General features: G+C 44.0%; 1 protein-coding gene across 1 annotated transcript; it reads left to right on the top strand.

Annotated features, from left to right (window-relative positions):
* Positions 1-10,535: 10,535 nt before the first annotated feature.
* LOC130681771 (melanoma-associated antigen B16-like) lies at positions 10,536-11,582 on the top strand. Its single transcript, XM_057495342.1, has one exon. The coding sequence runs from the start codon at positions 10,536-10,538 to the stop codon at positions 11,580-11,582; it is 1,047 nt and encodes a 348-aa protein (XP_057351325.1).
* The last annotated feature ends 1,262 nt before the right edge of the window (positions 11,583-12,844 follow it).

The following is a 12,844-nucleotide window of genomic DNA, read 5'->3' as shown; positions in this document are numbered from 1 at the left end:
GACTCACATACTCCAAGATGAGACTAGCAGTTAGCAAAGGGGAGGGGTGTGGGAGGGTGGGTGGGGAGGGAGGGAGAAGGGGATTGAGGGGTATCATGTTTAGTACACATGGTGTGAGGGGTCACAGTGAAAACAGTGTAGCACAGAGAAGGCAAATAGTGAATCTGTGGCATCTTACTAAGCTGATGGACAGTGACCGCAATGGGATCTGGGGCGGAACTTGATAATATGGCAAATGTAGTCACCCCATTGTTTTTCATGTGAAACCTTCATAAGAGTGTATATCAATGATAAAAAATTTAAAATGTATAAATAAATATACATTACTGCACCAGAATTAACACTTGTCCCATCAACTATCCTAACACAAATGTACCATCAATATAGTAAGCGCTGCATATTTAATTAAATGTTAATTAATCTTTTTTGTGTGTATGTAAATTTACATATGTATATTTTTGCTAACAGTGATTAAATTAAGAAATAATTTAAACAGGTATGGAGAGTACAATGTGCTTTAGAAAGCCTACTGAAAGAGGTTTAACTCTCTGAACCAAGCACAGTAATTCAAAATCATTTCACTGGTTTTATGTTTTCACTTTTAAATAGTATATGGATAGTAATAAGTATTTTTTTGGATGTTGATATTGGTGGTCATGGATTTTGTAATATAAAACAATTTAAAAGGGTTGACACAACTTGTGTTCTTTTACTTCTCCTGCTTCTGCGTTTATTTAGCCCTGTAAAAAAGACTTGTGATGTATCAATCCAAAGCAGTGTTAGTAGTGAACTCCTCCTTAGCTGTTCATAACCACTGCCAGTTTTGTCAACATGAAATTTTTGGTTTAGTTACCTTGTGGAGAAAGTTTAAACACACGGTGACATTAAGACTAGAGACTTACTCCTAAAAACCACTACCTGGAGCTTTGCTCCTTCCTCTTGCTCTGTCCCTGTTTCTGTGAATTTATAATCAAGTGCAGGTGAAGTCCTTTTTTTTTAAATATTTTTTTTTATTTTGATATCATTAATGTACAATTACTTGAACAACATTATGGTTACTAGACTCCCCCTATTATCAAGTCCCCCACACATACCCCATTACAGTCACTGTCCATCAGCATAGTAAGCTGCTATAGAATCATTACTTGTCTTCTCTATATACTGCCTTTGCCGTGTCCCCCCCAGCTACATTAAGTGTGCTAATCGTAATGCCCCTTTTTCCCCCTTATCCCTCCCTTCCCACCCATCCTCCCAAGTCCCTTTCCCTTTGGTAACTGTTAGTCCATTCTCGGGTTCCGTGAGTCTGCTGCTGTTGAGTTCCTTCAGTTTTTGCTTTGTTGTTATACTCCGCAGATGAGTGAAATCATTTGATACTTGTCTTACTTTTGTGTATGGGGTTAAACAATAATCCAGTTTCATTCTCTTGCATGTAGCTGTCCAGTTTTGCCAGCACCAGTTGCTGAAGAGGCTGTCATTTCCCCATTGTATATCCATGGCTCCTTTATCGTATATTAATTGAATTCAGATATTAGTTCTAGTAATTTTGGAATGAATTCTTTAGGGGTTTTTTTTATGTACAATATCATGCCATTTGCAAACAGTGAAAGTTTGACTTCTTCCTTAGCAATCTGGATGGCTTTTTTCTCTTTGTGTTGTCTGATTGCAGTGACTAGGACCTCCAGTACTATGTTGAATGAAAGTGGGGAGAATGGGCATCCTTGTCTTGTCCCTGATCTTAGAGGAAAAGCTTTCACATTTTCACTGTTATGTAAGATGTTTGCTGCGGGTTTGTCATATATGGACTTTATCATATTGAGGTACTTGCCCTCTATACCCATTTTGTTGAGGGATTTTATCATGAATGGGTGTTGAATTTTGTCCAATGCTTTTTCAGCATCTATGGAGATGATCATGTGATTTTTGTCCTTCTTTTTATTGATGTGGTGGATGATGTTGATGGATTTTCGAATGTTGTACTATCCTTGCATCCCTGGGATGAATCCCACTTGATCACGTTGTGTGATCCTTTTGATATATCTTTGAATTCGGTTTTCTATTATTTTGTTGAGTGTTTTTGTGTCTATGTTTATCAGTGATATTGGTTTGTAGTTTTCTTTTCTTGTGGTGTCTTTGCCTAGTTTTGGTATTAGAGTGGTGCTGGCTTCATTGAATGAGTTTGAAATTATTCCCTCCTCTTCTATTTCTTGGAAAACATAAAGGAGAATGGGTATTATGTCTTCTCTAAATGTCTGATAAAATTCAGTGGTGAATACATCTGGTTCAGGGATTTTGTTCTTGGGTACTATTTTCATTATTGATTCAATTTCATCACAGGCACCGGGGAATGAGCTTGCACATATCTTTTAGGGGCTTGCGATTCAATGCACTACACTAGAGTTCTTAGGGGTCAGACTACTCAGGAGAACAAGAGCCCTGTGGGTTCCTAGAACAGTGCCCTTAAAGAAACCCAGAGAGGTGGTCTTTATTATAGGTGAGGAGGTGTCTCCCTGTTGCAGACAAGCATAACCTCTCATCCTGTCTCTTCCAGTGGGCCAGCATTAGCTATTTCCCTGCTCGCACTTCTGCCTAACATCCCTGACCATGCCTTGGGGTCAGAGGAATAAGAAGAATGCTTGTGAAATACACCACAAGGCCCAAGATGAGACACCCCCACCCATCCTATTTTGGGGGCTACTTCCCCAGAGCTCCCCTGTTGCTGACATTGCCCAGAGACCTCAGAGCACCATAAGCACTACCACTGCTTTGCAGGCATGCCGCGCATGAGATCAGATGAAGGTGCCAAGAGCCAAGACCAGGAAAAGGCAAGACCTCTGAGGCTCCACTCTCAATTAAGAGCTCACACAGAGGCCTTCTAATGAGGAAGAACGCCACTCCTGTTGCACAAGTAGAAAATGAAACCCCCATTACAAAAGTAGACATGCTGAAGATTGTCAACCCAAGTACAAGCACAACTTCCCTGAGATCCTCAGGAGAACCTCTAAGTACATGGAGCTGATCTTTGGCATTAATGTTAAAGAAGCTGACCTCAGAAGTTGGCCAGACACTGTCTGAGTGGTTAACAGCGGCCAGGCCCTCAGTTGTTTTATCTTAGAGTTGAGAGACTAAGACTGGAATGAAAAACTGATGATAACTGTTTGGTATTTTAGGGAAAGCAGAGAGGATCTCCACCTGTGGCAGTAATGTTAGGAGGCCTGTACTCTTGCCCAGTGCAGGTGAACCCAGTACACAGACTAGCTGTTTTATGTGTATCTTGTCCAGAGAGTTTCTGAGAAATAAGTTTGATACTCTGTTCAGGTAAGATGTGAAGACACTCAGCTGGGACTCTGTCGTGGGCTGAGAGCCAGAGCCTGCTCCTTTCCAAGGGGCATTTGCCTTAGGTTATCTTGAATATTCTTTCATAAATCTATGAGGGCTAGATTTCTGCTTGTAGTAGAATGAATGAAAATAGGGGTGAATGCAAAGAAAGGTGGTTTGGATGGAAAGGTAGCTAGGAGGGACTGGATGAGATGGATCTTCACACGAATTTTGGGAGTTCTGAGTTGCATCAAAATGGAAAGAGACTCTCTAACACTTAAATAGTATGTTTTCACATGGGGGAAATTGATGGAGTTTTATTTGCGAAGCAACAGTTTGGTTGATTTGCTATTGCATGTTCTATAATACTTCATGATCTCTGAGACAATCATTCATAAACTATTCATGAATGATCTAATACATGTCGGGCACTGTGATAAGTGCTTTACATGTATTACATACATTCCAACTGTCCTAGAAGACAGGGCTTATCCAACCTATTTACCAGATGAAGAGCCTGAGGCTTATAAAGTTTGGTAATGGAGCAGAGTTCACAGGGCTAGGTGTGTGACGCATTTGGGACTAGATCCCTGGTCTGAATTCTCCTAGAGTCAACTGTTTCACATCATTTCTTCATAAAAATACTGCTCTTTGCCCACTTCTCTGCAATCATATATAAGTGGGTCTGTTTGGGGAAACTATTTGGTTATTTTGGTCTGTTTATGCCACAAGCTCTTGATTACTATGGATTTTTTGTAATTCTTAATATCTAGTGGAATAAGCTATATTTTTTCAAGGGGATATTAGATATGTTTGGCCATTTGCAAGTCAATTTAAATTTTATAACCAGTTTTCAAGTTTCAAACACACATACACCTATACACAGATATCCACACACAAACCTTTGGGACTTCATTTATAGGAGAAGAATTACAAGTATCTGTATATTGGGGGCAATTAACATGGTCATAATATTGAATCTTCTATCTACATACATACATTTCTTTATTTAGCTAGGCCCTCATTAGTGTCTCTAAATAATACCAGTTTATTTTTTTCCCTTGAGTTGATACATTTGTAGAGTTTTATTCACTTATAGGTACCAGGTACTGTTATGTTATTTACAAGTTATATTTTGTTTAATTTCACTTTCCCACTTTTTGTCGCCACTGATTAGTATTTTTGCATATTAATACTATACCCATCAACCTTTTTAAACAGTTTTATTGACCTGATAATTTTTTATTAATATATAGATTTTCTTCACTTACATTCTAATAGTCTGTTAATGGTGTTAGCTTTATTTTCCAATCCTAATCACTTTGATTTCTTCTCTTTGTGTTACTTCCTATGTATTATCTTTATTAAGACACTGAAAAAAATGGTGATAGGCATCCTCATCTCCTTCCCAGTTTTAAAGTAATAGCTCTCAGTGATTCAATATTAAATATACTATTTACTGTAGGGTTGTGTAGATACCATTTATCTAGTGTGATCTTTTTTTAATGAATGAGTGCTGATTTTGGTAAGCCAATTTAAGAATTTAGGTATGATTTCATCTTTTAATCTGTTAATGTGATATTCCCTTCTCTTATTTAAGTAAGAAAATTTCCAGAGTAAAAATTTTAAAAGTAGGGTTCCAATCCATGGCATTAGAATGTGTTAAGTGTGTGAGATGGTTTTAGTCACATTTTTTTTAATGTGGATATCAAAATCCTCCACTGTAATTCTTATTAAAATCCAGTTATTTCCCCCAGTACTCTGCAGTAGCCAAGTTAATAAATCAGGAGATGACAGATAGTCTGTTTTGGAACATGCTATTCAGTTCTTTCGGTCTATTTGTCTACGTATACATCTATACCACAAACTCGTATTACTGTAGTGTTTTTGTAATTCTTAATGCCATATCTTCTCTTTCTTTCTCAAGACTATATTAGTTATTCAAAGCCATTTGCAAGTCAATCTAAATTTTGAACTACCTCATCAAGATTCACACACATGCACATGTACATAAACGTTCACACACAAAAATCATGGCTTTATTGAAGAGGATGGATTGTGTTTCTTTGTACATTAAATTTGGAGAGAATTAACATGTTTATACTATCAAATCTTCAATCTAAAAACATACAGTACTTTTCCATTTAGTTACTTGAATTTCAATAAATAGCTGTATAATTTTTTCCACAGAGTTCTTATGCTTTTTATTATACTTATTATTAGGAAACAGGTATTTATTATGGTAATTTGCAAGGTATGCCTTATTTAATTTCATCTTTGTATGTATGTCAATACAGAAAAAAGTGCATTTTTGTATATTGATACTATACTCAATTTTATTTAATAACATTTTTATTGATTTAATAGTTATTCTTCAGATTTTCCTCATATACACTTTATTCATGTTTAATTATACTAGCACTGTTCCTTGTTTCCCAATTCCTACCTTTTTCATTACTTCTGTTTCCCATTACTTTTCTATGTAATATCTTTATTAGAATGTACAATAAAATGGTGGTAGCAAGCATTTTTGTCTATTTCTCAATATTAAAAGGATTCAAGGTTTCCACATAAGCTGATTTTTACTCTAAGGTTTATTAGTGATGTCCTCTAATCTACTTTTAGAACATGAATCCACTTTTTGATCATGAATGAAAGATGCGTACTTTTATGAAACACTTTTCTCTATCAAGTTAGGTAGGATTTTTCTCACTTGGTCTGTTGAAGTGCTATGGGAGTCCTTGACCTGTTTGTCCTCAAATCGATCCGTTCTTCACCCTTACTCTGCCTTGTGCTCTTCTATACAGGGTCTGACCTCCAATTCCTAGTCTCTCCAATATGAAGACACCAACTCAGTTCAGCCAACAGAAGAAACCAGAGGAGATTAGACCCCAGGAGGATGGGAATTCTCCCTGGTTTTCTCCTTCCTATTTGGTTCAAGCGGCTTCTGCTTTAATTGCTCCATCTTCTCTTGATTCCAGCCCAACCAGATTAGCCCACAATAGTATCAGATTCTGTCAGCACAGAAATCTATTCTCCAGTAACTCTGTTCCCTCTATTTGTCCTTCTAGGCTGGATGTGAAACTGACTTCATAAATTGTTAAGCACTGGTCTTCCTGACATTCCTGATTGGCTTCTGTATCGCTTGTACAACCACTTTCCTGACCAGAAGCCTTCTCTGACTGACATATTTAGACCCACCAAATAATCGTTAGTTGTTCGAGTTGGCAGATTATATTAACTGAGTTCTTATTACGACTCTGTCCTTGAATAACAAAGAAAACTCAACTGTCACTACCATTCAATTTCACTAGACAACATCTCCACTCTAGTTAATATCCAAAACTAGACAAAGTTAAAAAAAAGTAGACCTGGAAACCTCATCAAAATAAAACTTTCTCAAGAAATTTTTGAGAACTTTCATATACCATTCTCAAGAAACTTTTCTCCACTCAGTAATATTTATATATATATGGCCCAAATTTTAATGGTGTGAATAATATGCTCTATAGCACAAATTCTGTGAGATGGAGCAGGTGGATTTAGGGTATATACATAAACATGTTTATAAAAATATGACATTTATGAAATATCCAACATGTCAAACCCTAGAAAAACATGTAAGTACAAGAATGAATAAGGTAACATATAGTGGAGATAAAAGTAAAATTTTAGAGTCAGAAAACAGTAGAGAAAGTTCAAAAGAGCCAGTTTCTCAAAAAGACCTTTATGGCAAATAATTTATGTATTAACAAGTAGCAAAGAATAGAATAAAAATAAGTGGTATGAGTTAAATACTACTATATAAAATAGGTGCAGTAGAGATTTAAACAGTGTAAGAGAACACCAAAATACATTGTAACAATGCCTCGGGAAAAACGAATGGCAGACAAGGGAAGAGTTTCTCCTATACAAGATTTTCAGGTGATGCATCAAAAAGAAATGAGAGAATTACCATTCTACAGCCCTTAATGAAGGACGATCATAATTATCACAGTACCACGATTAGCAAAAAGGAAGAAACACTGACAGTCCGTGTCTCCTAATGGAAGTAGCGAGCATTGCCTCTGGAGCGGTCTTGCAAAGAGCAAACCTACTGAGCAAAAAAGTGCAAGCCTGGTCGGGTTCTCAGGGACATGAGGAGCTTGGCGTAACACGCATGACCTGGAATCACCAGAGGGAGGCGTGCCGGGATTCCGACCTCTGACCGGCACAAGTCAAAGCGAGAACTGTAAGTTGGGGCTGGCAGTGACCTCCACCGAGTAGCTTTCTTTGGCTGAGCTCCGTCCATGCTGTAGACGATAACCGGTTGTGACTTCCTGACTTTCTCTTCCAGACCGTGGAGGCAGTGAGCGCCTGGGTCTCGGGCACGGGGATGCGTCAGTAGAGAGAAGAGTCTGCAGTGCTGCCAGGCATCAGGTGAGGCTCGAAATAATTTCTGAGGAGACCATCCACCACAGAAAAGTGAGACCCACTAGATAAGAGCCCTGCGCCTCCCCTGGGAGGCCGTGGTCGGGCTGGGGGGCTGACCTACCACACACTTCTAACTTGGTAGTGTTCGGCTTGGACCTGTGTGGTGCCGGGCTGAGGCTCACCCGACTGGCCAGGGGCTGAGAAAAGGCCTCAGTGAGTCCTGAGGGGCCCACCCATAGTAGGTAGTGGCGGACCCAGCGGGCTTCGTCTGTGGGTCAGCCCTGGGTTGTTGGGTCTGGGCGGCTGGGAGTGCTCCTCACTGACTTGCACCTGTCGAGCGTGAGAGTGATGAGGCCTTAGTTCCAGGCAAGGCCCCTGGTAAGAGATGGCAGTGGTGCACATTACCAATATTGTAACTAACCAAGAAAAAGGCCCAGTTAATGCAACGGAGTAGACTAGTCAAGTCAGCAGAAGACTTGGGCTCTGGCAGGTTTCATTGTGTTGTGTCTGAAGGGCAGACTCAGCACATCAAAGTGCCATCTCACTGGTCACAGGGAACCCGTTGGGGACACTGAGCAGTGATAGTCAGGTGCGATACCCAGTTAGTCTTCCGTGGTGTTCACAGGGAAGTGAGGACTTCTTGTGAGTGGGTGAACTCGGGTGAGACGGCCAAGTCCCAGGCCAGGGCAGGATTCGAGTTGAGGGCCCCGAGGTGAGACCATCCATACCCCACACTCCGCAACAGAGGGTCACCATGAAGTTCTTCTTGTCTCCTGAGTGGATCCTGGCAGGTCGTTGAGAGAGGTAACCAGTTTCTGACGACTTCATGTCATCCTTTCTGGTTTCAGGGAGGTGTGAGCCTTGGTCTTAGGGGGTGAAGTTGCGTCGTCAAAAGGAGGATCCCTGGGAGTTCAAAACATTCCAGGTAAGGACCCAGAGTTGGGGTTGAAGGGACCACCCTCCCAGAATGCAGGTGGCCCCACAGGGTCCACCCATGTTGTCACTCCTGGGAGGCCATGGCCTGACTGGTTATCCAGGAGAAAGGACCCCTCACTTCCTCCGCAGTGGTCACGGGGACGTGAGTGCTGGCTGTATGGAGTGAACCACAGGTCAGAAGAGGAGGGCCGGGAACCGACATGCAGACGTTGTGGGAGGACTGAGGGGACTCCCACTCCCATACAGGTGGGAACTAGCATGCTCTGCTCTGCCTGTGCGTTGAGCCCTTGAGAGCCTGAGGCGGGAGTGGTCGTAATTCTCACACTCTCCCTTCATCTTCAGGGGGCTCAGGGAAGAAATGTGTTTGTCTCAGTGGCTGCCTCAGGTTCACTTAGGAGAAAGTGCACAGGGGGTTCCAGAGGCTAGGTAAAGACACAGAATTAGAACTGAGGTCCTCAGCCATCCTATGACGGAGGGACATGGCTCTTTTCATGTGAGGGAGCAACTGTGGGTCAGCAGAGGTGACGAGTCTCGCACTTGATCAAGTCCCAAGGCACAGACCTTGATCGAGCGGGGATTTGACCATCCCTCTGAGTAGAGGGGGGACCCTGTGATACCTGCCCTGGCCCTGTAGTCATTCCCTGGGACATCCCAGACAAGGATGGCCAGAAGTCCTAACAGTTCTCTTTTTGCTCTGGGGTCCTAGGGAGGTGGCAGTCTTGGTGTGAAGGGGCAGGTTCAGATGAGCGATGGATGGTGACCGGGCAGTGCTGGGTGTATGTGAAGACACAGGGTAGGGACTGAAAGGGATCCACGCCAGAGCACAGGGCCCTCAGGGAGCTGCAGTACCTTGATCAGTGCAGGGAACTCTGGACACAGGCCACAGGACAAGACCACTCTCTTCCTTGTTGGGGTTTCAGACAGGTGCCTCTGTCACCTGAGGTCAAGGAAGGAAGGAGTCCAGAGCCTGTCAGTAGTCAGGGTAAAGACCCTGAGTGAGGTCCCAAGGGCCCACCCACCCCACCAGAGAGTGAGCTGCACAGTGTCTCCCTCCTACTCGTAGACCAGGGAAGCCCCAGTGGAGTGGGGATCCCAGGGAATCCAGCCTTGACCTGTTGTCCATGCTGAGAGGCTCTGGGCAAGGCTGTCAGGTGGATGGGACCCATCCAGATCTCAGGAGGCAGAGGCATTATCTGTGCCTGGGCCATGTTAGGTCTGCCAGAGAAGAGACCCCAGGACTTGCCTGGACTTCAAGTAAGGCAGCTTGAGTGAGAACTGGGTTGGGGCAGGGGAGGGGGTGACCACGGACACCAGTGCAGATGGTGGGCGGGGCATCTAGCTCCTGCTGTCAGTCCTGGGAAAGCCCCGGTAGTGTTTCTGGGGGAGGTACCTCCACACTTCCTCCTCAGTTGACTTCAGGAGATGTGACATTGGTCTTAGGGGGACAGCCTCCTGTTGGTGTGGGGAGAGTGGACCAGGCCCTAAGAATTGCCCAGGAAATGTACCTGAGTGAGGCCTGACGGGACCTCGTTCCTCAGGGCTGCGATGGCTCTCCAGAGCCCCAACCCACCTGCCTGGCTGGAGATTGTGGAGAATTCCCAGCGTGGTTTGCCTGGCTGCACACTCGGAAGCATTCAGGCCTCCCCTCCATGCTCTTGGGGGATATCACAACCGGGAGGTGAGGAGACCTGGGGGGCCCTGTGGCTGTATTGTCAGAGGTCCGTTGGGTAGCGGCTTAAGCAGAGCCACTGACCATAGTTGCGTTTGCCAGCTGAGGCCATTCACCTCTGCCTTCCCTCTCTTCAGCAGTGATTCCTCATTGCCCTCCTTCCTGTCCACAGTCCTACCTGCTACCACCCGCAAGAGCCGTCATGTCTCTGCATCAGAAGAATCCACAATGCTCACGGCGTCAATGCCTTCAGACCCACAGTGAGACCCAGGGCCTGCAAGCTGCACAGACATCCGAGGCACTGGTGAAGACCCGTGTGTCCTCGTCTCCTCTAATGCCTGGCAGTTCGAAGGGGGCTTCTGCTGCTGGTGTTCCCAGCACTCGTGAGGGTGCTCAGGGTTTCCTGTCATCTCCTGTTGCCATCACGGCCACCTCATCAAGCAGACTGGGTGTGCGCTCCAGTGGCTACAGGGAGGTGGAGAACACTGCCCAGGCTGCCCCAGAGCCCGCAGAATTGCCCTTAGATACTATAGATATGTTAGTGACTATTTTGGTGGGTTATATGCTGAAGAAGTATCGCATGAAAGAGACTGTAACAATGGAAGATATTTTCAAGGTTGTCTCTCCAGTATGCAATGAACACTTCCGTGTGATCTTTGCAAATGCCTGCCAGCGCCTGCACGTGGTCTTTGGCCTGGATATGAAGGCAGTGGATCCCCCCAACCACCGCTATGAGCTCGTCATCAGCCTGGGCCTCACATATGATGGGATGCTGTCTGGGCAAGAGCGCGTGCCCAAGACCGGCGTCCTGATCGTCGTCCTGGGTGTGATCCTCATGAAGGGCAATCGTGCTACCGAAAGGGAAGTCTGGCGAATTCTGAATGCGATGGGCATGCATGCCGGGAGAGTGAACCCCTTTTTCGGGGAGCCCCGGAAGCTCATCACCAACGATCTTGTGAAGGAAAAATACCTGGAGTACCGGCAGGTGGCCAACAGTGATCCTGCCCAATTTGAGTTCCTGTGGGGCCCGAGAGCCTATGCTGAAACCACCAAGATGAAAGTCCTGAAGTTCCTGGCCAGGGTTAATGGGGTTGAGCCGAGTGCTTTCCAATCTCAGTATGAGGATGCTCTGCAAGATGAGGAAAAGAGGGCCCGAGCCACCATGTCAGCCTCGGCTGCCTCCCTTCTGGGGCCCCTGATGGCTCTAGTGTCACGTCTAGTCATGCCTACTGTCCCTAATTATGCCTGAGGCAGGTTCCTCAGTTTGTTTTTCAAAGGCCATTTAGAGTTCAAAGAATTGAGGTCTGAGGTAGGGCTGAAAGGAGCACAGGATGTATGCCTTTGTGTTCCTCCTTTATATGTGTAACGTGCAAATGTGTTCTTTTATTTGTGACATCTGTATTATTCAAATACCATTTCTTCAGTACAGATTCAGTTAATTTCAAAACCTCCAACTTTAGCCATGGTATTGGTCACACATTTAAGGCTACTATTATGAAAAGAGAGAGAAAAATACTGGAGAGAGGTTCAAATCTCAGCTTTCTCAGCTTTTTAAGTTCTTGTTGCATAAAATTAAAAGATACCTACATAGTTTTGCTGAGAATGTGTAAGAAATAAATGTACCTCAAGAATGTGTAAGAAATCAATCTCAATAAATGAGACCTCTTGTTTACTGAGTCATGCATTCCTGTCTGCTTTACCAACGTGCTCTTTCAAAAGTAATGTGCTCGTACTGGGAATGCCAGTAGGACTAAAGACTCAGGACTTGCCCGTCAATTTGAACATATAAGGGCAATAAGCCTTTAAGGACGATGGTGGGATCTTGTAATAACGGAGGGACAAGTGCGGTGAAGATGTGTGAGTAGGTAGAGATGGGCAGGCCATATGTAAATGCCAGCGTTTAACGCAGTCAGTCGTCACAGTCTGGCCTTTGGGAAACTTCAAGTCCTTTGGTGGGAGTCAATTTTACATTAAAGTGGATGGTGGGCCAGACAAGGCTGAGAGCATATCAGGAGCAGGCCCCAGACCCTCAGATGGTGTGTCTCCGAGTTGAAAATCTCAAGTCCGCAGGGGTAAACTGCCATTGCAATTGTGAGTAAACCAGAGAGAAATTCTCCCATGGCACACGAATGGAAGGGATCCTGCATTCTTGTCCAAGTGCAGGTGAACACAGTGCATGAACTGGGTGTTTTAGATACCTCATCTCCAGGGAGTTGGTGAGAAGGTGATGATGAAGTTGGTGATACTCCCTGGAGAGCAGAGCCCAGGAAGCCACCGGGCTGGCCCTCGGCCTTGGCCTGGGACAGCCAGGGCCCACTGCAGTCAAAGGGAATTTAAGCTGTCCTCAGCACAACTTGGCAGATAATAAGCGAGGGTGAAGGAATTTTTGGTGGGGTGAAGTGAATGAGATGGGTTGGGGGAGGGTTGCATCGAAGGAATAGGGGAGGCAAGGTAATTTTCCCTCTACCCTTCTGGATTCGTGGCTGAATCCCCCTTGTACAAAGAAAGATT

Source organism: Manis pentadactyla, chromosome X (assembly GCF_030020395.1).
Source record: "Manis pentadactyla isolate mManPen7 chromosome X, mManPen7.hap1, whole genome shotgun sequence".
NCBI lineage: Eukaryota > Metazoa > Chordata > Mammalia > Pholidota > Manidae > Manis > Manis pentadactyla.
Note: the sequence above shows the minus strand (reverse complement) of the source record. Positions and strands in the feature narration are given on the sequence as shown.